This window comes from Trachemys scripta, chromosome 6 (assembly GCF_013100865.1).
Source record: "Trachemys scripta elegans isolate TJP31775 chromosome 6, CAS_Tse_1.0, whole genome shotgun sequence".
Classification (NCBI taxonomy): Eukaryota; Metazoa; Chordata; order Testudines; family Emydidae; genus Trachemys; species Trachemys scripta.
Window position 1 is genome coordinate 32,757,536 of NC_048303.1, and position 26,250 is coordinate 32,783,785.

Genomic DNA, 26,250 nt, shown 5'->3' on the forward strand with positions numbered 1-26,250 from the left:
TGAGGTGGGCACATAAATGTAAACAGTTACTAATTAGATTATTTTTCTTACCTATTTATGGATAGGGCAGACAGAGCTTTTCTTTTACTAGTGAATTTGCCCTTACCTGTTTTCAGATGTTGCGGGGCTTTTCCCCCCACCTAGTTTTTCTACTACTAATGGGAGAAGTCAGTTTACCTGTATCCTAAATAAACTACTTATCTGAAGAAGCTAGTTACATGCCTTGTTTTCTTTCTTAATAGTTTGCAATTGTTGAGAGACGCAGACAGATGGATTAGAGCTGCCCTTGGTCTAATGAAAAATAGTACTTTACTACTAGAAAATCAGTATTCAGTACATTGAACTTTCAAAAAATAAAATTTGCTTTGGACTGCTTACATGCCATTTAAAATAGGCAACTTTATTTTGTTAAAAAGAAATAATGTAGTTTATGTACCCTATGCTTTTTGTTAAAATTGTTGTTGAAGGGCAATACTGTGTTTTAGAAAATCAGGCCTTACAAAGCAGTACAAAATAGATAGATAACAAACCATCAAATTAAAAAAAAAAAAAAAAAAGAATTTTGAGAAAAATAATAATTAAAAAAAATAATCTGCATTCCACAATGTTATATAACATTTTCTTTAACATAGACTATTAATATAATGCATTGGTCCTATTGAACTTTATATATTTGAGGTAAAATAGTTATTCAAAATTGGCAGTGCAGTGCTCCTATTAGATGAGTCAGGGCTAGTCTACACTACCCGCCCGGATCGGCGGATAGAAATCGATCTCCCAGGGATCGATTTATCGCCTCTCATCTAGACGGATAAATTGATCCCCGAATCGACATGCGTACTCCCACCTCGTCAGGAGGAGTAAGCACCGTCGACGGGGGAGTCGCGGCGGTCAATTTGCCACCGTCCTCACAGCGGGGTAAGTCAAATAGGATACGTCGAATTCAGCTACGCTATTTGCGTAGCTGAATTTGTGTATCTTAAATCGATTCTCTTCCCCCTCCCTCCCAGACCTAGCCTGAGACAGTCATGTGAAAAGCAATAGTTTTCACAAAGCTATGGACACACTCTCTCTGTTTCACTGTTATGAACGCAATTCAGAAACCTACTTTTTAGGAAACTTCTATGGAATCTTTCACTTCATTATTGTATGAGGAGCTGGCAACATCTTCTGTATTTAGGTTGCCTAAAACTTTCCATAATACATGATTCTTGTAATCTTTTTGAGAAGCTCTACTACCTGCATTGTTTGGAGAAGACTTTTGAAATTCATCAGGGAGAAAGACTTTGGGCTAGGAATATGCCTTTTGCTTGCTCCATGAAATTCCACTCAGGTTTGGCTGAGCTATCGGAAGTTGAAAATCAACACTTCTCATTTTTGGTTAGCATTTCTCATAATAATTTTGGCAGCAAGCCAATATTCTGAAGAGCCAAGTCTCTTGCTGTCAGTGTAACAGCAGCACACTGCTGCCTGGGGTTTTCAGAGAGCAGAGGCAGACCAGCTCCTGCCAGAGCACTTTTAGTTGGGTGGGGGAAGTGTCAAGCTTGTTCTGTCCAGCCCACACACCCAGTACAAGTCACTTAGGGTATGTCTACACTGCAGTTAAACACCCAGCTGACTAGGGCTCGCAGGGATCTTCGGAGCTGTAAAATTGTAGCGTAGGTGTTTGGACTTGGGCTGGAGCCCAGGCGCTGGGACCCAGAGCTCAGGCTCAAGCCCAAGCCTGGATGTCTATGCTGAAATCTTACAGCCCTGCAGCGTGAGCCCTGCAAGCCAGGTCAAATGGTGTGGGCCAGCCACAGGAGTTTAATTGCAGCATAGACCTACCCTTAGTCTCTCAATGCCTGATGATGCATTATGTGGGGGTTATTACAATTGCATAATATTTATTTTTACCTTTAAAAATAAATTTAGGAAATTACATGTAAAAAATGTGAAAAGCGAGTCATTTAGGTTGTAGGTCATGGCTCTTGAAAGCTCTGTTGCCTGCCCAGGCAACCCTAATTCTTCCCTCTTGTGTATATGCATTGTAATTTATGTGATCACATACCATTTTTCCAAAGGACTCTGCCACATTCAGTGCACAGGATGGATGGGGCTCAAGGAATGAATCGGGGCAGTGTACTAAATGTGGCTGTTGTTTTTAGGAATCCTTCCTTTCCTGCTGTAGAAGTTAGAATGTGTAGAGAATGAGATAGGCAGTGTGTTTCAGGAAGAGAAAATATTCTGGTGTTTAAGGCAGAAATACTCCGTTCTATTCATGCATCTGCCACAGACTTCCTGTGTGATGCTGAGCAAGTCACTTAAACACAAATTTTGGCAGGTGGCCACTAATTGTCTGTTCCTCAGTTCTGTGTACCCAGCTTGAATGCCTGGGGTCTGATTTGCAGAAGTACTGAGCACTCACTAGTACAACTGAAGGGAGTAGGAGCTGTGGATGCTCAACACTTTGGCAGTAAAGCAGCATGATCTGAAGGAATGAACTCAATGTTGAAAGTCATGAGGTTCTGCCAGTAATTCACTGTGAGGCTTCAGGCAAGTTTTTTGTCTCCATTAGCCCGTCTGTAAAATGAGGATAATACTCTCTGATTTGAAATGCAATCTGTGTGTTTGTGAAATGCTCAGATGATACAGTTGCACTGGCAACCTTAATTCTGATATTTCATGTTTTTCCAGTGCTTGACCTTGCAACCTAAATTAATGTTGTTTTAACATAGACTTTTGTATGTAATTAACTTACATAGCACTGTACTTTTATAGTGCTGAGATGTTATCTAATTTCTAACTGCATGTGCAGATAGAGAACATCTGTTTAACCCCTCAGACAAAGGAATGTAACCTTTTTTCTCTCTGAGGTCCTGCCATCTGCATTAAATATAAATCTGAATCTAGTTTGTGACTTGAATACATGGCCACCTGGTGCAGTGGAAAGACTGCGCTACAATGACAGATTATAAAATGTGTATTGAATAGATGGATAATTTAATAATTTGACATTCTTTAGGTGGTGGTAGTGAAGTTATTCAGGAACAGTAACTGGAAACTAATTTCCATTTTGTTTTTGAACATTTGGTATTTAATTTTAGGTTATAAAAGATTTATATATTCTGGTATTTGAATCTCAAACACTTAATATAAGAAGTAGGTTCAGTAGTAGTTCATGTCATTGTAGCAGTTGGTCATAAAATGTGTATCAGAAATACTTCTTCCTAATTATATGTGGACTTCCAAATATTAATAAACTGCCTAAGCTTGTACTTGTATCTTTTATTATATGAATACTTTTATGTAGTAGTCCTAAAAATGATCAGTGGCAAAAGTGTGGCTTTTATAAGTATATTTGGTTAAAAGTGAACTGAAATTACGTGTGTGTGTGTGTGTGTGTACGTGTGTGTGTACATGCACACAAAATTACTGATTATTATATTCCGCTAGCAATATTGCAGTAGTTTTATTCGCAGAGATCTAACGGTAAAATTCAGCCAAGTGCTCTCCATTTGCTATAGCAAAGCACTTAAGCACATGCTTAGTGTTAATCTTCAGTTGGGAGTACTGCCATGCTTAAAAGTTGAGTTTGTGCCTAAAAACTTTTCTGGATCAGAGTTAGTCTTCAGCACCTTGCAAGATCAGGCGCTTGATGATTTGTTGGAGTGGTGCAGTCCACAAAATCCATCAAAAGCTATTTTTATTGTTCTGAGGATTTTAAAATGGAGTACTATAGGAACCAATCCTGCTAACATGACTCAAAATTGCCATTGCCCATTTTAGTCAGTGGGAGTCTTGCCTTAGTTATGAAGATCAGGCCCAACTGTGGATAAACTCAGTTTATAAAATACATTGCAAGATACAAGGATATTCCATGCACACATTGGGGGAGGGGATTGTCTTAAATGCTTAGTACAAGAATTCTTAATAATGCCCTTCACTTAAAACTATATTTGAGTTCAGTGACATAAAAACTCCCCCCCGCCCCCCCCCCCAAAACAGTGTTCTGGGGTAATATATGATACTTCATTGCAGAATACCCTATTGCAGAACTTATCTTAGAATACTAGAGAGAACACTTTCAGATTCAGCTGGTCTGTCCCACCTACATTTAAAAACAACAGTTCTTTGTAAGTAAGAATATATTGGTTTTACTGTCACATGAGAGAACCAGATAGTTGCTTCTGCTTTTTAGAGAACAAGTACAGATTGTGAAGCCTTCACTGTTGTATTACATTGTTCATGAATTCAAGTTCAAGGGCCACTAAGACTTTTTTTTATATCAGTTGGGAAGTTAATCATGGTTATGTGAACAGATGAAATAGTATGCTTCATTCTCTTATTGCTTGCATAGTTTTTCTGTCTTGTATACAAAAGTCTTCATGCATTTGAAATGGCTAGTATCATGAAATTACATCTACAGTATATTTTAGATGTTTAAGTAGTTTAAAATATCTAAGGCAAATTCTCACCTAGATTTTTGTGGCTGTACCATTATATGGGCCCAGTTCTTATTCAGGTAAAGTCCCATAGTCGTCTGGGGTGCTTTGGCTGAATAAGGAAGAAATATAAATAAGGCCCTATATAAGCTAGGGAGTGATTTTGTATATTCTTGTGTAGCCCTCAGCCCAGTGGAGCCTCATTCTTGATTGGAACTCTGACTACTACAGAAACACAAATAATATTCTGTCTTTCACGATATTGAAGAATTTGTTGTTGTTTATATTAGGAGTCAGACACTTTTTTCATGCAGCAGAGATATGACTATCCCAATTTTGGGTTTGTTTAAATATATATTTGATCTCCTTGATGACTTAGATTGGGCCTGACTTTTTCAGCGTTTAAAATGGTTTACTTATTTGGATGGAATTTTTATTGTATTCAGAAATTGAGGATTAATCGGTCACTTTCAATAAAACACCTAAAATCAAACTCATATTAGCAGTATGTTTAGAGGATGTTGCTTGAAAGAAAAGAAAATATTTTGTTTTCTGGTGTCCATCTGTGTATGGCAGTTCTGCACTGAACAGGAAAAAGATATTTCCTGTCTCTAGATAGTTTGTTTCCTTTGTCTCTACAATGAGAGAAAAAATTTCTTGTAACATTGATCAATGCTGTTTTGGGCCAACAAAAACATTTGATCAAAGTATTTTTTTTCATTCTTTACAATCTCTTTTTCACCATTAGATATGGATTGTTGCACAGAAGAGACATTTTAAATTTATTTTTATCACAGGAAAGATAATTTATGTATTGCAGATTGTCTAATAGTAATACTACTTACAAAAAACTCATAGACAGTGTATAGTAGTGAAGTTCTATCTGCATAACTAAGATAAACATTTCAGAAAGTTAAGATGGGATTGTGTGTATATATGAAACAACGTCAAATATGCAAATTATTTGTTCTGTGTAGACAAATTATTAAAAGCCCTATTTTTTCCACATTAATTTGATTTTTTTTTAATATTTTTGAAATCCATTCAGATTGACAGTCTAATTGGGTTTAGGCGATAGATTTGCTTTTTGAAAAAATACAATTTATTTTCTTTTAAATGAACTAACTTCTAGAACATGGTAAGGAATCATGTGTTGTGGCTAGGAATGTGGTTTTCTTGGTGATTTGGCAGAGAGCTCTATAGAATCAGTTAATCCTTCTGACTGTTCTCATGTGTACTTAAGTATTTGAGTATTTTTGTTGCCTGTAAACACAGGCAACTACTTTGCTGTAGGTCAAAATCATATAAACATTCATTTTAGTGATATTAGCAGACTACATATTTTGTTATGATGATAGCTGACTGGGAATGCTTTTGAGTCAAAAGTAGTCCAGAAAGCAGCTCTTAACTAATCCTTACTTTTATGACTTCCCTTTCTAATTTAAACAAATTAAGTGTTAAGTGCTTTCACTAAGCTTTTCTTTGCACAAATAACTTGTGGCATGACATATTTTTATACTATACCTTCCTCTTTCTAAATCTTCTACACTATTCATGTTATAAATTGTCTTAAAATACATGAGACACTGCAAGCCTTCATGTGTCTATAGGTGTATGAGCAACCTTAAACTTCTGAGCTTTTTATGGGAGGTTCTGGAGGCGGGGAATTGGTTGATGTGGGGTTTTTGTTTTGGTTCAAATTAGTATTTCATAAAGAAGCCTTTCTTATTGGAGGTCTAATACCCAGACTAGTACACATTTCAAGTAAATATGCCTCAAAGCAGTTATGCTCCAAATAGCAGGGTAGCAGATTGTTCACAGTAACGCTGAAGTGGCTTGCTCCAGCCAGTTGGAATTAATGTTTTGATAATTATATTGTAAGAAGAGAGAGAGAAATTTATGATGGTACAAGGTTTAAGAATACCACAGTGTTATGTCTCTAAGTTTAATTAAAGACAATCACATTTATGATTTTATTTTCGTTTTTTCTTTATTTTAGTCGTGACATGGAGAATAAAGAAACCCTCAGGGGGTTGCAGAAAATGGATGACCGCCCAGAAGAGCGCATGATCAGGGAGAAACTCAAGGCAACATGTATGCCAGCCTGGAAGCATGAATGGCTGGAAAGGAGAAGCAGGAGAGGCCCTGTGGTAAGTAGTGTTCAAGAAAGGGTAATAATAATTTGAATTTTTTTTTACTGATTATTTACAATTGTGAAAAGTGCCAAGACGGCTTAATAAATATTTGTTCTTAAAACCCCACTACGCTGTATCTTAGTTATGGTCCCTTTGTTCACTTTTATTGGCTGTTTGAAGAATTGTTGCTAATTCTGTATAGTTTACAGATCTGTAATGTGTTTGATACTTAGAAAGTCAAATAGCTCAGCTGATATTGTTTTGCTTAAAAATATTATTGTGACAACACTGCCCTCTGTTGACATCCAAAGTAGCTTTGTTTACAGAATAAAACTTTAAACCATTTTCTCTTCCTTTTCTCAGTCAAACCCCCCCAAAATTCTGTTTCTAATTTTAAAAAAAATCACATTCTTAAAACTCTGATGTATTAATCCCCCATTTGTCTAGCACAGGTGATTATCACGAGAAAAAAACATTTTCCATGATCAATTCTTTACGTAAACCAAAATGCAAGGAGTTCATTTTGCTCTTCTTCTGCAAGATGGCTTGTGATTGGTTTTGTCCTAATAACATTGAAAGATGCATGCAAAAGAGCAAGATCAAAAGCATAATTATTTACAATAAAGAACTTGGCCACTTCTTCTTGACTTCAGATTGCTTAATAAATAGTTTCAGCTATAACCTGGAAGCACCAAAGGTGGCAAATAAGTCATGCAGAAACTGTTAACATTATAGACATGAATGAATGTTAATTTTGGACATATGATTGCTAAGAAAAACAGAATGGGAATTAATCTAATAATACACACACATTTGAAATGCCAATGTGACTCTCAAACACTGATCACTAAAATAATTGGGGAATAGCTAATAATTTCAGTATAAAGGGAATATATCAGATGTGAAACAAATAAATGTAAACATTGTACATATGTTTCCAAACCAGACTTCAAGTTAGTGTGTTCTGTTGCTTTATTTAGAAGATGATCATTTTACTAACCACAAACTATGTGACTTATTTCCTACAAGGTGGTAAAACCAATCCCAGTGAAAGGTGATGGCTCTGAAAGCAACAAACTATCAATAGAACCTCACGTTGAAGGGCAAAGCAATGCTTCTGCAACTCAGAAAGGAAGACGTAGCCCTTCTCCTAGTAGCTCCTCATCCTCATCCTCTAGAACTGTTAAATCAGAATCACCAGGTGTTAGAAGAAAAAGGGTATCTCCAGTGCCTGTAAGTTGGAAAATGTAATATAATTATCGTTTTGACTTTATTTTGAGATGTCACCGTTTATGGAAGAGGGGGTATTGCTATACACATCTCAAAATTTGGTACTTCTGAATTGTAAACAAAGGCTATCTCTAACTACTGGTTTTGGAGAGAAGATGCATGTTCAAAGGGGTTTCCCACTTGTGATTTTACTTAGGATAATGAAACGTGTGGTATGCCTAATAAATATTACATTCATAGTTGTTAGGAAACTAAATATGAAGGATGCGATTCCATGCTTGATTTGATCTGTTGTTTTTGTAGCAAATAAACCTGGATCAAGATTTTCAAAAATAGAATCTGTTATGGCAGGTGTCACCAGATGGTGCTGTTACCCATAGTCTTCCAAGATCTTTTTCTTAGCACATGAGAAAATATCCAGTGTTGGAAAGACACATGCTATGTGTTAGTTTGCTTATGTAAAGTTCTGGTGGCAGAGTTTGCTCCCTTCCTGGATCTTTGAGTGGAGTCAATTCTTCAAGCAGAGGTGCTCCCTGGGAACCAGGTGTTGGTTTTTGGGTTGAGATTTCTAAAAGAAGCAATTGCCTACATGCTGTTTGTGAACACCTCTGTTCCAGAACTGGTGTAAGTGTATAAATAAAACAAGCTTTACTTAGAATAAGTATAGAATACTTAGACTCCATTTCACTGATATCTCTGTCACTGGGAAGCCAACCTGCACGGGCCCCTGGACATCTGCTACCACTTGGCAAAAGAGCAATTAAACCTTAAGTTAAGCTCCTGGATCCCAATTTAGGCTCCTAAATAAGTGGCCTGATTTATTAAGAAGTCTGACTGTAGGTTTCCACTTCTGAAAATCTTGGCCGAAGCACATGGGGTTGCTACAGAAAACAGCATTATATCCGAGCATGAGGTAGAATGCGTGCAGTTTACTTTTCTTTCTCCCGTGATAGATCTACTGCTGTAGACTTTCAGTTTCCAAGAAGAGCACTCTGCTTCCTTTCAACTGATTGGTCAGAAATGCCACGAGTTGTAACTTCCGTTGGGAACAGTGACACCATGCTAGGAGAGACCAAGATTACAATTAAGAAAATTAATTTTGCCTTTCCTCCATTTGTAGCTAATGGACTTTTTTCCATTGAATGAGTTTTCGTAATTTTTTGTCACTGGAAATAAAGTAAATTTAAAAGTAAAGTTTAGTCCAGTGGTTCCTGGGGGTCCATGAGGCCTTTCAGGGTGGCCACAGAGCTCTGCAACTGAAACCCGGTGCCCCGAGCCCCAGCACTGAAGTCGGGAGCTCCAGCCACTGCCCACTGAAGCTGCGAGCTGCACTGGGAGCCCCCCCAACACAGCCCCTAACAACCCCCTGCCTGCACCCTGAGGCTGAGCTACTCCCCTGCCTGCCTAGCTATCCCCTGCTTGACCCTGAGCTACTCCCCTGCCTGCACACAGCCCCTAGCTATCCCCCCCCTGCTAGGGTGACCAGATGTCCCGATTTTATAGGGACAGTCCTGATTTTGTGGTCTTTTTCTTATATAGGCTCCTATTACCCCCCACCCACTGTCCTGATTTTTCACACTTGGGTGTCTGGTCATCCTGCACCCTGAGCTACACCTCTCACTTCACACAGACCCTAGCTATCCCCCCCTGCACCCTGAGCAGTTTTCAAACTTTCTGAGCTGAGTCCCCCCTTAGAGTTTATATTTTTTTGGTTGTGTCCCCACACAGCCCAGACAGGCTTAGTGACCTCCTGAGTGAGTTGGGGTGGAGGTTGCGCTCCCTCCCTGCACCCCACTGTGTGGAGCTGGCTCGTGCCTCACCAGCCCTTGCTCCCCCAAATAGAAGTCAAACTATGCCTATGCCCAAGGGTGTCCCCTCTGGCCCAGAGCCCCAACTTCCCCCTTCCTGCCCCCACTGGGCCCTGGCATTTTTATAGAATGTTAAGGGGGGCCTCAGCAAGAAAAAGATTGAGAACCCCCTGGTTTAGTCCATGTTAGAATTAATGACTAACAAGAATAGTTCACTTACAATCTTCTACTTCACTATTTGAAATTCCAATTAAATTCCAACCATTCAGTGGCAATACTAAGTTTAACATCAGAAAAAGTATTAAAAAATCTTAATATGTTAGAGAAATTCAAGTGAAGACAAATGCACTTTGATACTAGGTTGGGTCATTTCTTTTAGAATAAAAAATATAGAGGCCTAAGTGAGAAATCTGTTTGCATAGTTAAGACAAGAGAGAGGCATTTCATCTTTTATCTGATATCTTCCTTTGAAAATTTCTTTTAAACTCTTATTCTTCAATGGCTAGAATTTAAAAGTGCTAATATACTTTATAAATGAAGAAATTTCATCTCACAGAACCAGTATTCAGTGTTGCCCTTCACAAGTCCATAATGGTCTCTCAATTCTAATTACTCAGGTAAAATAGTGCAATAAAATCAATGAACAAAAATTTTAAGAAAAATAAAAGCCAGCTACTGGATTTTTACTTCCTCTGTTAATATTTCAACAAGCTTGTTTAAAACTTCCTATGTTTGCTGCATCTGATGTCTGCTGGATTTGAGCCTGGAAGAAAATAAATGCACCTTGATAATCCTTGTAGTCCCTTTAAGGTAGGGACTTTTTCTCATTTTGCGTTCTGGTCAGTGCTGAGAGCATTGTTGAGCTTATATTTGTCGCTTAACAAACAAATAATAGTCTTGTGTAATAATTTCATAGTGAAGAGAGAAATAGTTGATATTGGAAACAATTTTGTTGCAGTTTCAAAGTGGGAGAATAACACCACCTCGAAGAGCTCCGTCTCCAGATGGCTTCTCACCATATAGCCCTGAGGAAACAAATCGTCGTGTCAACAAAGTTATGCGAGCCAGATTGTACCTGTTGCAGCAGATAGGACCTAATTCTTTCTTAATTGGAGGAGACAGCCCTGATAACAAGTATAGGGTGTTCATTGGGCCTCAGGTAGGAATCACCTAGCATGCCTACAATATTTTTTATTTACAGAGTTTGGAAATTGTATAGAACCAAGTTAGATGAAGTTATAAATTCATAAAACAAAGTTAGATATTTAGCTATCCTATGAAATAGCATTTAAAAGGTGTATTGTGTACGTATGATGATTATGTGCCAGCTATATTTCAAACATTAGGTTGTCTGTAGCAAACACTTTTCTTTTAAAAATCCATTTAATTTAGCGGAGGAATCATTGATAATGTGCAAATTTAGTGTTTCACATTTATTTTTCACCCATTTTACACTCCCTCAGTGGATGTGATATTCATTTCTAGCTACTATTTTGGCTGAAAATTTGCCACTTTCTGTTTTGCTCCTTCTTCCACTACAAGGAGGCACTTTTAATTTCTTATAGCTATGTCTTATGGTCTACACTTCCTGGATATATATACACACTGTTCACTGGTAAATGTAGAACAAATGCATATGAAAGCTCTCTGAACAGTCTCATAGTAGTATTAATACCTGCTATGGGATCTTCTCCAAATAGACCCTCCTAATGATGGTGTGACTATTCAGTAGGGAACAACTAGACTTGTGTGTTCTTGGAACAGGGTGCAAAGGCCTATAAATGGCAGAAGAAAATTTCTTGATTGCCTTCGTACTGGGTGATATGAGGAACAGGTGCATAAGATCCCTTGTTATGAATGGTAACTACAGCCTCTGAGGGGAAAAGTGTCAGGAGAAAAGTAGCTAATTTTCTGTTTCCCATTTCTTTCTTGACGAAGAACAGAAGCATTAGTCACATTTTAGAAGTTTAATTTCACTCTACATCCATTCATGGTCTTGTATTTTCACTGTCTGGGCAAAGTACTAGACCGTGTAGGTGCTTAAATGAAGAATGTGCACATGTGTAAGTATCAAGCCACACTAGGGCCCTAAATCTGCTATATGTTTCTTTGTAGACATGCAGTTGCGGGCGTGGAACATTTTGTATTCATTTGCTGTTTGTCATGCTTCGAGTGTTCCAGTTAGAACCCCCAGACCCAATGCTTTGGAGAAAGACCTTGAAGAATTTTGAGGTAATTAATTCCTGATGTATTTAATAGCAGATGTGAGTACACACACAAAGTTACAGCATTTTTAGGGCATGTTTTTAAAATGGCTGAAGACTGTACCAAGTTTTAAAGGAATAGAGTTACAAGTTTTTAATTTAGCCAGTGTTTCTGGGTGTTAGTTTTTGAAACTATCTAAATATTAGAAAAATATTTTTGCAATAAAAGGAGCAACTGAAAAGTAGAAATCTTTGGTTCAGTGAATATGCTATAAAACTTTCTTTTCCACTTAATTTAAATTTATATTTTCATCAGCATCTGTAGTGTATCACTTATCTGTTGTCTCAATAGTAAATTATTAAGCTGAGCAAGTTTCTGCCACACAATCTTTGTACAAAGTAAAGAAAAATGGACCTAATGATTTTTATGTAAATTAGTTTGTTCCTTGCAAATCATTTTATTCTCAAGACCGTAGTGAAATCCCTGCTGTTGCAGCTGCAATTACAATTTAATAATAATAATGTGTTATAAACATATAGATAAATATATTTCATTATCAATATTGAAATCTCAAGAACATCTTTTTATGTGTGAGGTATTTATAGCATAAATACTACTGTTACTATCTTTTCCCAATGTTAGGTTGAGAGTTTGTTCCAGAAATATCACAGTAGGCGTAGCTCAAGGATCAAAGCTCCATCTCGTAACACCATCCAGAAGTTTGTCTCACGCATGTCAAATTCTCATACATTGTCATCATCTAGTACCTCTACATCTAGTTCAGAAAACAGGTTAGTATTTTTCTAAAGGGATTAAAAAGCTTTGTTCTGTAGCATTCTCCCTCACCGTGCCCTCCCTCCTCTCCCCCTGCCCCCAAATTTTGGAGGTTTAGATACACTTGCATTTTATTTTAATCTATTTAAAGCTGCTTCCATTTTAAGTTACAAAATAATTTTGTGTATGCAAAAAAAAAAAAAAATCAATCAAGTTTACATCAGTCATCTTGATACCAACACAGGCATATTGAATTTACAAGACCTGTTTGAAAAATGTGTTAGATATTGATGTTTTGCAGAGAATCTATTCTTTGTTCCTTGTTCAAAGTGAAAATTTTAAAAAAAAAGTATGCAATCATTTTTAAGACTGGAGTACACATTAGCTCCCAAAACTGACGTGTTTGTGTGTGCGCATGTGTTCATATGCAGCATGCATGCAAATGTTCACAAATGTGGAAATATCTCATTTTTCCTGTGCAAATAATTTTGAAAGCAAGCTATATCACTTAGAAGCAACAGTCATATGCTTGCAAGTGCCAAGTAAGTATACTCCGTGTCTGTGGGTGTGTATATGTGTGTATACACACATACACACACACACATACAAAATTCACTTTTGAGCCACATATATACATTGAGTAACTAAATTATTTTAAAAGGATTTTTTTATTTTCTTTTTCAATCTGTCTCATTCTGGCACATACCATATTAGAAGCATATTTATGATGTTTCCAGTACTTAAGCTTAGTAAAGTTAATGATTCTTTGAAAAGCTGGTTCAAATTTTTATTTTTACTTCATTGTTTTTGCTTAACGGATCTTGTAAATTTGTTAGGGGCTAAAATGAATAACATTCATTTTATTAGTCTTATGTTCTTAATTTTTTTTAAATGTTTTCTGTGAATTTATATACATTGGTTGAATAAACTAAGGTGGATGCTCCTCTGAGGATGCTTAGAAGAAAACCAAAAATGACACTTTCTTACCTTAGCATAAAATGGAACCTTATGTTAATAAATAATCTTGGTACATTACTTTAGACTACAGTGTCCATCTGGCAAAATTAATATATTTAGGCATGTTTTCAGTTTGTGCTTTTAGATCATGAACATGGTTTCCTGTTGCCTTGTATTTCCTGTTGCCTATGTATTTCCCTGTCAGACTGTTTCATTGTAAATACATACTTATGTATAAACACATACAGACCTGTTAAATGACTACAATTGTTTCCCTGAAATTATTCTTCTGACAGATTAATTCCTTTAGTTAGATATATGTCTGGGAAGACTTGTTATAGTAATAACTTAGATAACTTTCTGATTTATTACATTACATTGTTGCATTATTAGGGTACACCTGAAGAAAACCCACGCAGCTGTTGATATAGCAAAATGTATTGCAATCGTTTTATAGTGAAGCCATTTTGGCATGTTATCTCATATATAACAGTCACTGTATTACTATATTTCCATTTCATTAGAGATAAGTTTACACAATCTTTGTTTCTGTTGTACTTCATTTAAATTCATGGTTTACTAATAATTCTTGAAAGTAAAAAGTATAATACAGTTATGACCACACTGAAATTTGTATTTTTAGGATACTGTAGATTGAACATTTTTCACTGTAAATTTACTGATGTGGATTTTTCAGATCTGCAAAAAATCTCAATTATTGAAAAACTTTTTAGAAAATGAAAGTGATTGTGTAAGGCACAATGAATACACAAATAAAACATAAATATATACAATTCTACAGTCATAACTTAATTCACTGTTGCCAGACAAATGTAGGTTGTTTTTTTTCAAGTTATGTAGGTGTATACAATGGCATAACTGGCAATATATCTTTTAATCACCTTTGTCCGGCTTGTCCTTGTCCGTCCCTCCACAAATGCAAGCCGACACCACACCGTTCCATTTTGTTGCAAGCACGTTCTTCCCATTTCTGTCTTTTAATGATTATAATTAAAATATATATTTGTGCCCATGTGCAAAAATGTGTTATGATGGGTAAATTTCAGCTATTTTATTATACGTTGTCAGTGTAATTTAAATACAATCATAAACTCTCTGTAGTCTCAGATTATTAGTTTGAAATTAAGGTAATTGTTTAATGGTAGAAAACAAAATGAAAGTACATCTAAAATTTAGCTGATAAAAATTTGGTGTTTTGATCTGAATAAAATAGTTCTGATTAGTATATTGTTGCATACGAGAATGCAGTAAATATTTACACCTGCTTGCAGCAAAAATATAGAGCAGCTATATTTATTTTATATTTGCTTTTTGAATTTTACACATGTTCATCAAATAGTATTCAAGACCTGCTGTGATGGTCTAAAGAGCAACTTTTGAACAAATGTCTTGAGTGCTGGATGAAGTGTAACAAAGAAGAAATATGTTTTGTTTCAATGTATAAGTTACTAATAATTCCTTAATCATTCCAATCATAAATATTGAGTAAACAGCAAAGTAGATTTCTTTAGGACAAGATTTTCAAAATTGTGTCTTTCCCTAAAGTTATGATCCTAAGTCATTTTTTAGATGTGTGGTCTGATTTTCCTGAGTGCCGAATGCCACGCAGATCCCATTGATTGCAACAGAAGCTGCTGAGTGCTCAGCACTTCTGAAAATCACGCCGCTCACTGAGGCTCCTAGCTCTTGGTCTTAACTGTTTTAATGTGATATGCCGTTATAGAGTATTATGACAACTAGCATTGATCATTAATCAGTATTTGACTTAATGCCTATATTAGCTTCTGATCTGTGCAATTTTTCATATTGCTAATGTCTGGGTTTTTTTATAGTATGAAGGATGAAGAAGAACAGATGTGCCCCATTTGTTTGTTAGGCATGCTGGATGAAGAGAGCCTGACTGTGTGTGAAGATGGCTGCAGGAATAAGTTACATCATCACTGCATGTCAATTTGTATGTCATTGTTTTATTTACATTTATTACTGGTGACTTTAAATACATAAACAAACTGTAGTATAGATGATACCCATTCTTTGAAATGCAAGTTAATGAAACAAGCTTTATATTAAAAGTATACAGACCTGAAAGATGAATGTGAAGCTCTGTTTCATTGTGTTGCTTGTGGAGAACTTACTGAAACTCTGTCAACTAGTGGATATTAATGTGGACTATCATGATTAATGTAAATGAACAATGTTGCCTTAGGAGAAGCAGCACAAATAAAGTGTGGTTAAAATTTATAGTGTAGTTGTAGCCGTATTGGTCCTCGGATATTAGAGAGACAAGATGGGTGAGATAATATCTTTTATTGGACCAACTTCTGTTGGTGAAAGAGACAAGCTTTTAATCTTACAGAGTACTTTTTCAGGTCTGGGAATGATACTCAGTGTCACAGCTAAATACAAGGTGGAACAAATTTGTTAAGCATAAAGAGTTAACATGTTGCAAGAGACCATTTAAGGTGAAGTGGGCAGCTAATACCTCTACAGTTGTAGGACAAAGGAGGCTTAGTGGGTTACAGATTGTTATAATGAGCCATAAATCCAGTGTCTTTGTTGAGTCCATGATTTCAAGTTATGAATTTTAGTTCCCAGGCTTGTCTTTTGAAGGAGCTTCCTTTGAGGACGAGGATTGAGAGGTCAGATACAGGGTGATGGTTTTGTGAAAAGTTTTTGACCATGACTGATAGGGTGTTTTTGTCTTATCACTTTTCTGTGCGAGTTCATTTAGGAGCATGGCGATTGTCTGGTTTCACCCACATATAGTGATGGTCGGAGCATGTAGTGCACAGGATGAGGTAATGGTGTGTTGTGATAAGCATCTGTAGGTGTATTGAGGGTGGGGTAATTGCTCATCGGAGCAGGGGAGATATGGCTGCAGGTTTTGCATCTGTTATGGCTGGATCAGGTATTGCTTTGAGTTGGTGTGGGGAACTTGCTTTTGATTATGGCTTCGGCAAGGTTGGAGGGTTATTTGCAGGCAGAAGTTGGGGCTCTGGTAAGATTTCCTTCAGGATGTGATCCTCATGAGTATGGGTTGTAATTGTCTAAACTGTAACTGTCTGGGTTTATGGCTTATTACAACAATCTGTAAGCCACTTAACACCACTGCAGTCATAGGACAAATGAGTGTTAACTGCTCACTTCATCTTGAATGGTCTTTTGCAACATACATTAACTCCTTGTGCTTAACAATCTGTTCCACCTTGTATTTAGCTGTGACACTTTGAGTACCATTCCCAGACCTGAGGAAAAGCTCTGTATAAGCTTGAAAGCTTGTCTCTTTCCCCAACAGAAGTTGGTCCAATATGCCTCGATTGTCTTGTAAACCATACAATATGCTGTAGACAGCTGAATTCAGAACTACATTTACCTTATCAGGAAAAGGATATATTCTAATTTAAAGTAAAATTTACTATTTAATTTGTTGATTTTTATAACCATACATTTGTTTTTACATTCCCATAAGTCTATAATATGCTTTATTTCAGAGTAGCAGCCGTGTTAGTCTGTATCCGCAAAAAGAAGAACAGGAGTACTTGTGGCACCTTAGAGACTAACAAATTTATTAGAGCATATGGTCTAATTATGCTCTAATAAATTTGTTAGTCTCTAAGGTGCCACAAGTACTCCTGTTCTTCTAATATGCTTTAGGCATCATGTTATTCTGTGATTACTGCATTTCAGGGGCAGAAGAATGTAGAAGAAACAGAGAGCCACTTATATGCCCTCTTTGTAGATCTAAGTGGAGATCTCATGATTTCTATAGGTAAGTATTCAGTTTTCTGAACAGATTGAATCTCAGATTTCTGGATGTTAAGGTATAGAGCAGAGCTTTAAAGTGTGTAAAAATTTTTTCATCCACATTAAATATTTATTGTTTATTTGTAGTCATGAATTGCCAAGCCCTGTGGATTCTCCTTCAGTTCTCCGAGTGGTTCAACAGCAAAATCAGCAGCAGCCTACAGGTGGATCGCAAAGGAGAACACAAGATAGTAATTTTAACCTTACTCATTATGGGGTTCAGCAGATCCCTTCCGCCTATAAAGATTTAGCTGAGCCATGGATTCAGGTAACGGTTTAACTTACAAAGTGAATTTCAAATTAAAACAATTTGTCATTTTGAGGTGGGATTTTCCCTGGTGTGTGTGTGGTTGTGTTTTTTTTTTTTTTTTTTTTAAGGTAAGGTCATCCCAGTAGCTGCCTGTGCAAAACCACTTGTGCCAGGTCTTGTTTCTTCCTCCAAAGAAGCCACTATCATTGTGCATATGGGCCAGCAAGCAGATGCTTTGGAAATGTATTACCCCTCTTTTGATTTTAATGCAAGCTCAACGGCGGAGCTTTATTCTCGCTGTTCCAAATTCTTTCAAAGCTCCATTTTGTTATGCACCTCCTGCTTGCTCATTTTTAAAATATAATATGAGAAATCACCTGATGATAGCTACAAGCATCCATACAGCAAAAAGTGAGTTCCTGCATAATTCTGTTGAGTCTGCCTGAAAGAATATCACAGAGTATTGTGTTCAAGTTACTAAGTAGGGTACCCAAGAATATTAAGAAAAGTATGACAGAGGTCTAACGTTCATGCAATGAAAACAGTATGAAAAAGATGAAAAAATTCTGAAGTGCACTCATTTATAAATTAGAAATATATGGGTGTTTGGAGTTCCTGACACAATCTAAAGCACATTATGGTACTCCACAAATTATTCTGAACCACATCGGCTTCATAGTTGGTTGATTGTGTTTTAAAAATAAATAAATAAATAAAAAATATCCGGAAACTCTTTCCACCCCCAATCTGGTTTTTTCCTTTGGGATTTTCAGTTGGAGACTATCACACCCTCTTCAGTGAAAAAGAGTTGGTGTTTTTGGTCCTAATTTGTAGTGGACAGGTGTCACATCGCAAACATAGTTAGCACTAATAGACACTCTTGTTGGTAGCCATAACTGAGATGCCAAGTACTGAATGCCATGGAAGATGAACTACTCTCTTACCTCTAAAGAGGGGACTAGCTGAACATGGATGAGGCACTTTAGGAAGGCTGTGTGGGGAAACTACTAGCGTCCCCTCTGTCTGTACCTATTCTTTGGATAGAGGGTCTTTGTCAGCAGAACTACCAATCTTGACTTTTCATGCGGAAAGGATTTTCCCACTGAAGACAGGAAGGAAGCAAAGGGAACTACTCCCTGTAAAGCTCACTAGCAGTTTGTAATTGGCTTCAGAATTATAATGAATTTTAAAAAAATGTAATGGAGGAAAATAATTATTTTCAAAAATATAGCTAAGTCTTTGAAGGATCTATGCATTACCATTCATAGTATTTCATTTTATATGACAGGCTGCATATTTAAAACTGATACTGCTGGTATATTTTCTGTCATAAAAGATTAAGACAAGATTTTCCCTTTAAACCTTTTTTGACATTTCCTGAAATACTGTACTTAAATACTTAAGCTTGAAATGTTATGTTTTGCAACCAAGTCAAATGGAATATGTTTACTTTTATTAGGTATTTGGAATGGAGTTAGTTGGCTGCTTGTTTTCTCGAAACTGGAATATACGGGAGATGGCACTTAGACGTCTTTCCCATGATGTTAGTGGTGCTCTATTACTGGCTAATGGTGAAAGCACTGGAAATTCTGGAAGCAGCAATGGAAACAACACAAGTGCTGGAGCTCTGGGAGCAGCTAGTGGATCATCTCAGACCGGTATCTCAGGAGATGTTGTAGTGGAATCCTGCTGCAGTGTGCTGTCCATGGTCTGTGCTGACCCTGTCTACAAAGTGTATGTTGCTGCTTTAGTAAGTAGTTGTTTACTTACCATATTTTGACAGTTTTGTGAAGTAGCTTGGAGACTGATTTTTAGAACTAATAGGCACACTCAGCTCCCAGAAAAGTCAGTGGGAATTGTGAGTGCTCATCACAGTTGAAAGTCAGACCCTATTTAGCTCTTAAGCATTGTCTGAGAAGGGAATAGATGAGATCTTCAGTAGATGTAAATTGTCATGGCTTCACTGAATTCACCAGCTGAGGATCTGGCCAAATATATTCAGATGCCTGGTACAGTGAGCTAGAGTGTTGATCATACTTACAATGTTCATAAGACCAGATTTCAGATTGAGTAATTCTAACACTAAGTATATACGATAGTAAGGTATTAACCCTTTGTCACACTAATAAGCACTCTGTTTCATATGCGTTATATAAACCTATTTATAAACGTTTTTATAATAAGCTGAAGTGTAGTTGACCTGACTTCATATTTCTTTTTTTCCCTTTCTTAGAAAACATTAAGAGCCATGCTGGTTTATACTCCTTGTCATAGTTTGGCAGAAAGGACAAAACTACAGCGACTTCTCAAGCCAGTTGTAGAGACTATATTAGTTAAATGTGCAGATGCCAACAGGTATGGTGGTTGATTCAGTAGGTCTTCAAGTTTTCTATAATCTTTTAAAACTACATTCAGAACTTTTATTTCATGTAGAAGCAGAGAGTATGCAGACTCTTGGTGGCTATAGATTAAGAGGTGTGGATCACAAGTAGGGCTATAAATATATGTTGTATAGGTCCTGGAAGTCTTTGGAGAAATTATTTTGTAGTATTCAAATTACCGTGACAGAGTTCTAGGTGTGTTTTGGAGGCACCTCATAATATTTTTTCAGTATGTGCAATACTTAGCGAATGCAGTGTTCTTTTTATTGACTTTATGGGGCCTATCTTTTCTTTCTCAACAAATGTTGACTTGAAATTTTGGGTGTATGTTCTCACCATCCTTCTTTATACTCTTGGTTATCTTGTATTGCCCTGACCTAGTGCTTGGTATTCCAATTGAGTCTCTTTTATTAGTCTGGTTCTTAATATTCCTCTAGTATTATTCCTCTCTGTTTACTCCTCTGTAGTACTATGTACCATTCTTTCAGGACTCAGTAATTGTAATAATTCTAGATTGTGGCCTCTGGAGCATGGACTGTTTTTACTATCCACTGTACAAACAGATAAGTTGGGAACTGATTCTTGCTGTAATACAAAATAACTAGGGCTGTCAAGCGATTAAAAAAATTAATTACGATAATTTCATGATTAAAAATTAAATGCACGATTAATCACACTGTTAAACAATAATAAAATACCATTTATTTATATATTTTTGGATGTTTTCTACATTTTCAAATATATTGATTTCAATTACAACACAGAATACAAAGTGTACAGTGCTCACTTTATATTTATCATTGGTTACAAATATTTGTACTGTAAAAAAAAGAAATAGTATTTTCAGTTCACCTAATAGAAGTACTGTAATGCAATCTCTTTATCATGAAAGTTGAGCTTAGAAATGTCGAATTATGTACCAAAAAAAATTTGAATTCAAAAATAGAACAATGTAAAACTTTAGAGCCTTCAAGTCCACTCAGTCCTACTTCAGCCAATCACTCAGACAAACAAGTTTGGTTACATTTGCAAGAGATAATGCTGCCCGCTTCTTGTTTATAATGTCACCTGAAAGTGAGAACAGGCGTAGGCATGGCACTGTTGTAACCAGCGTCGCAAGATCTTTATGTGTCAGATGTGCTAAATATTCTCATGTCCCTTCATGCGTCAACCACCATTCCAGAGGATATGCGTCCATGCTGATGACAGGTTTTGCTCGAAAACAATCCAAAGCAGAGTGGACCGATGCGTGTTCATTTTCATCATCTGAGTCAGATGCCACCAGCAGAAGGCTGGTTTTCTTTTTTGGTGGTTCGGGTTCTGTAGTTTCCGCATCTGAGTGTTGCTCTTTTAAGACTTCTGAAAGCATGTTCCACTCCTCTTCCCTCTCAGATTTTGGACGGCACTTCAGATTCTTAAATCTTGGGTTGAGTGCTGTAGCTATTGTTAGAAATTTCATATTGATACCTTCTTTGCATTTTGTCAAATCTGCAGTGACAGTACAATGTTCGTAAAACAAGCAACATGTGCTGGGTCATCATCCGAGACTGCTATAACATGAAATGAATGGCAGAATATGGGTAAAACAGAGCAGGGGACATACAGTTCTCCCCCAAGGAGTTAGGTCACAGATTTAATTAACGCACTATTTTTTTTAACAAACAAACATCAGCATGGAAGTATGTCCTCCAGTATGGTGGCTGAACCATGAAGGGGCAAACGAATGTTTAGCATATCTGGCTCATATCTGGCTCGTAAATATCTTGCAACTCCGGCTACAAAAGTGCCATGCGAACACCTGTTCTCACTTTCAGGTGACATTGTAAATAAGAAGCGGGCAGCAGTATCTCCTGTAGGTGTAAACAAACTTGTTTGTCTGAGCAATTGGCTGAACAAGAAGTAGGACCGAGTGGACGTGTAAGGTCTGAAGTTTTACATTGTTTTGTTTTTGAGTGCAGTTATGTAACAAAAATCTACATTTGTAAATTACACTTTCATGATCAAGATTGCTCTACAGTACTTGTATGAGGTGAATTGAAAAATACTGTTTCTTTTGATTACACATATTTGAACTGTACAAATGATCAAAAATAATATAAAGTGAGCACTGTACACTTTCTATTCTGTGTTGTAATAGAAATCAATATATTTGAAAATGTAGAAAAACATCCCAAATATTTAATAAATTTCAATTGGTATTCCATTGATTAATTTTCTTAACCACAGTTAATTTTTTTGAGTTAACTGCGATTAATCGACGGCCCTAAAAATAACACATACTAATATAATGGTTCAGGCTCAATTCTCCACCTTTGTATATACTAGAAAGTAAAAGTTCCATAATGACCTCTCAAGGTCCCTTCCAGTCCTATGATTCTATAATATCAAGCCATAGGTATTTACACACACACACACACACAATTGGCCATTGTGATAAAATACCATACAGATCTGCTTCATTATGTTATTAGTATATGGCACTTATAATTGCATATTAATAGAGATGTCTTTTGGAATGGTAATCTTTTATTGGTCCAGTTACAGAGTAAGTGTTGATCTGAAAAATGTAAAGGAATGACATCAGGTGAAATAAGCATTCATTTACTTTTTTTTTTTAAACAGAGTAGTGTTGTATTCCAAGATTTGGCCACTCATGTAGGTGGGCGAGGTTGTATCATCGGATTGTTTTTTCTATACTAAAAGGATTCTCTCCAGAAGACATAAAAATTCAGAAACTGTTAGATTTTAATGATGTAGGCAAGAGAATGCGTGGTATTAGATTTTTACAGTAGATTTTTAGGCAGTGCATGATTCTAGGTGAACAATGCCAAAACATTTTTAAGATATAAAGGGAGAAAATGATGTGAAATCAGTCAGAATAATTTGTTCATCATAACTCATTAATGAAGAAAATCAAACAATCTCCAGTCTATTGATATATCAATTCCAGAAATGTTAATGGTGAAAATGTTGTTAATTAAAAATATAAGATGTGGGATTTACTTTTGGTTTTCATTTCCCATAGCCGCACAAGCCAACTTTCAGTTTCAACGCTGTTGGAGATGTGTAAAGGCCAAGCAGGAGAGCTGGCAGTTGGTAGAGAAATACTTAAATCTGGTAAAACCGCTTTATTGTACATACGCAATTTATCGTCACATTTTGTCTGTAAGCAAATATCATGAATCATTTTAACTATATTGAAGAACGTATCAAAAGTCAATATTGTAAAGGGAACTGTGTTGCTTTGAGAATTTTCTACTTTTTATTCAATTTTCTGACACAAAAGTTCTGTTTCTATGTACTTTATAACCATGCTGTCTTTACCTTTCAGTAAGCTAGGATTTGATCTATCAGTATTTCATAGACTCTTGGTTTAACTCTGATCTTATAAACTATTTTTTCATAGGGTCCATTGGTATTGGTGGTGTTGATTACATCTTAAATTGTATTCTTGGAACCCAGACTGAATCGAACAACTGGCAAGCCCTACTTGGACGTCTTTGTCTTATAGACAGACTTTTATTGGAATTCCCTGGTGAATTTTATCCTCACATTGTCAGCGGGGATGTTTTACAGGCTGACACTGTAGTAGACAGGTATTTCTTAACTATTTCATTTCTTCTTCTCTGTAACTGAATTGTTGGCCAGGTCTTCAAAAATGGCTGCCTAAGTTATCCGAGGCAAAGAGTTGACTTTTGGATGCACAATTTAGACAGCTAGTTGCCAGCTTTGAAAATTTGCCTTTCCTACTGAAAACATATACTTAAACACTCATACGATAATTAATATATTAGCTGTCAATGTACTGATCTATTGTTCATATGCATTGTGTAGATTGCTTCTAGAATAGTAATTAGTACATATGAGCTTTAACAGTATTATTTATATTTTATAATGTATATAAAAATACGTGCACACACACATTTATTTATTTATTTTTAGGTATAAGAAGCTGCTGTCCCTCTTGAATTTTGCCTTGCAGTCAATTGATAATTCCCACTCAATGGTGGGTAAATTGTCCCGGAGGGTATTTTTGAGTGCTGCAAGAATGGTTGCAAGAGTACCCCATGTGTTCGTAAAACTATTAGAAATGTTGAGTGTGACAAGCTCAACTCATTACACAAGGATGCGTCGACGATTGTTGGCAATAGCAGATGAAATGGAGATTGCAGAAGCCATCCAGCTAGGCATGGAAGAGGTGCATTCTGTGGAATGCAGATGTGATGACTTTATGCAGCTATCTGCCCCAGATAACTCTCCAGAAACAACAGAAAGTAATACTCCTAACAATACTGTCCAGTTATCAGGGAAAAGTGGAAGAGGATTGGGTGATAAAAAATTGAGTGCCGGTCCAGAGGACATTTCTGAGATACTGGCTGGCATTTCTTTAGGACTTCCTGTTTCATCAGTAACCACTGAGCAACCAAAGCCAGCCGTTCAAACAAAAGGCAGACCCCATAGTCAGTGTTTGAACTTTTCTCCCTCATCCAGTCATTCCCAGTCATTATTCCCAATACTGCCCTCTCCCTCAACCCCAGCTGTACCAGTTGGCCCTGTAACAGATATGTCTAAAGTCAGACCTCAGGGATTCATTCCCTGCAAAATACCCTCAACTTCTCCTCAAACACAACGGAAACTTTCTCTACACATAGAAAGAAACTGTTCTGAAAATAAAGAACCAGAGAAACTTTCCCCAGTTTTTACCCAGGCCAGAGCTATGCCATCCAGTCATATACACAGGCCAAAGCCATCTCGACCTACTCCAGGTGAAGCCTCAAAAACCAATATGACACTTGATCTGAATGATATTTTACAGTGTGACAGCAGTAGCAGTTGTAGTAATGCAATTATACCAAGTGAAGAGACCGTGTTCACACCAGTAGAGGAGAAGAGTAGTCAACTGGATGTCAATGCAGAGCTCAATTCCAGTATTGAGGACTTACTTGAGGCCTCTATGCCTGCAAGCGATGGCACGGTTACATTCAAGTCGGAAGTTGCAGTTCTTTCTCCTGAACGGGTGGAAAACGATGACACTTACAAAGATGATGTAAATCATAATCAAAAATGCAAGGAAAAGATGGAAGCCGAAGAAGAGGAGGCTTTAGCTATTGCCATGGCAATGTCAGCGTCTCAAGATGCCCTACCAATAGTTCCCCAACTACAGGTTGAAAATGGGGAAGATATCATAATTATTCAGCAGGATGTGAGTATACTGTGGTTGGGTGGGGTTTTTGGGGGGAAGAGGGGGGGGTTGTTTTTTAGTTCTGTAATAAGGCCATGTTTCAGTTCACTGCCATTATTTAATGAACATGTAGTGTGTTCTCAACAGTGCACAGACATAAGGAGGACACAGTTCCTAGGAATTCGAATCAAATACAGATACAGACAAGCAGCTGCCAGTGTGAGTTTGAAGTACTGATAGAATCTTGTGGAGGTCATTGTTGAAATGTTTTGATATTTTTTTTGGAGGAAAGACACAATCTGCTGCACCAAGGAGATTTCCAGGCATGAGGTGACAGAAGAAAGTTTGAAGACAAGAATGGGGAGAAGGGTACAAAGCAATTAGAGGAGAACAAAGGGAAAGAAAGGTGGAGTAAGCAAAAGTGAGAACTTGGATTTAAGGAGGAACAGAGTTGTTCCAGGTGTTTGACAATGAGGTTGAACTTGATGCAGAAGTTGAGGAGGGGAACTCAGTGACACAAGCAGGCAGCAGGAGTGAAAAAGAATTAACAGCAGTATATGTGGAGAGAGGAGCTAGGTGAGATATACGGAGGCCAGAATAGAGAAGAATACATTCATTACTCAAGCAATAGATAAGAGCTTTAGAAATAGGAATGGAGGGGATCATATTTTTATAGATATTTTAGAGGAAGAGCTGATGTGATTTGATGAGAGCCTATTTATGGAAGGGAAAAGAGGCGTTTTACACAGTTTGGAAGCCATAGTGGAAAGGGTAGTTGAATTGTTGCGGGGGACAAAAATTGTTCGGGGGTTGTGAGGAAAAGAATACACACTTCAGTTTTTGCCATGTCGAATGGGAATTGGTGACACATCCAATATAAGATGTCAGAAATACAAAATGAGCAGAGGTTAGGGTAGAGAGGTAGATTTAGGTCTCATCAAGTTAATTGAAACTTTGAGAGCAGATGAGGTCAAATAGAGATAAAATATAGAGGGGAAGATCACTTCCACTTTCTGTGCCCCTGTTTTCCCTCCTACTCTGTCTTGTATGTTTAGATTGTAAGGTCTTTGGGGCAGGGA

At 36.9% G+C, this 26,250-nt stretch overlaps 1 protein-coding gene across 4 annotated transcripts in view; it reads left to right on the forward strand.

The window, feature by feature from the left end:
- MAP3K1 (mitogen-activated protein kinase kinase kinase 1) overlaps nt 1-26,250 on the forward strand; it is a 99,084-nt gene that overhangs the window by 57,490 nt on the left and 15,344 nt on the right. For 3 of the 4 annotated variants that reach the window (XR_004646101.1, XM_034773306.1, XM_034773308.1), the window contains exons 2-15: nt 6,424-6,574; nt 7,589-7,792; nt 10,556-10,756; nt 11,713-11,829; nt 12,445-12,593; nt 15,387-15,508; nt 17,242-17,323; nt 17,446-17,626; nt 19,068-19,358; nt 19,842-19,963; nt 23,015-23,106; nt 23,396-23,585; nt 23,932-25,192; nt 25,319-25,390. Coding sequence is in view for 3 of the 4 variants with exons in the window: in XM_034773306.1 (XP_034629197.1) it covers nt 6,424-6,574; nt 7,589-7,792; nt 10,556-10,756; nt 11,713-11,829; nt 12,445-12,593; nt 15,387-15,508; nt 17,242-17,323; nt 17,446-17,626; nt 19,068-19,358; nt 19,842-19,963; nt 23,015-23,106; nt 23,396-23,585; nt 23,932-25,192; nt 25,319-25,390 (3,235 nt within the window). In the remaining variant the exon portion in view is untranslated. The remainder of the gene's footprint in view (nt 1-6,423; nt 6,575-7,588; nt 7,793-10,555; nt 10,757-11,712; nt 11,830-12,444; nt 12,594-15,386; nt 15,509-17,241; nt 17,324-17,445; nt 17,627-19,067; nt 19,359-19,841; nt 19,964-23,014; nt 23,107-23,395; nt 23,586-23,931; nt 25,193-25,318; nt 25,391-26,250) is intronic. The other variant, XM_034773307.1, reaches the window with a different exon arrangement.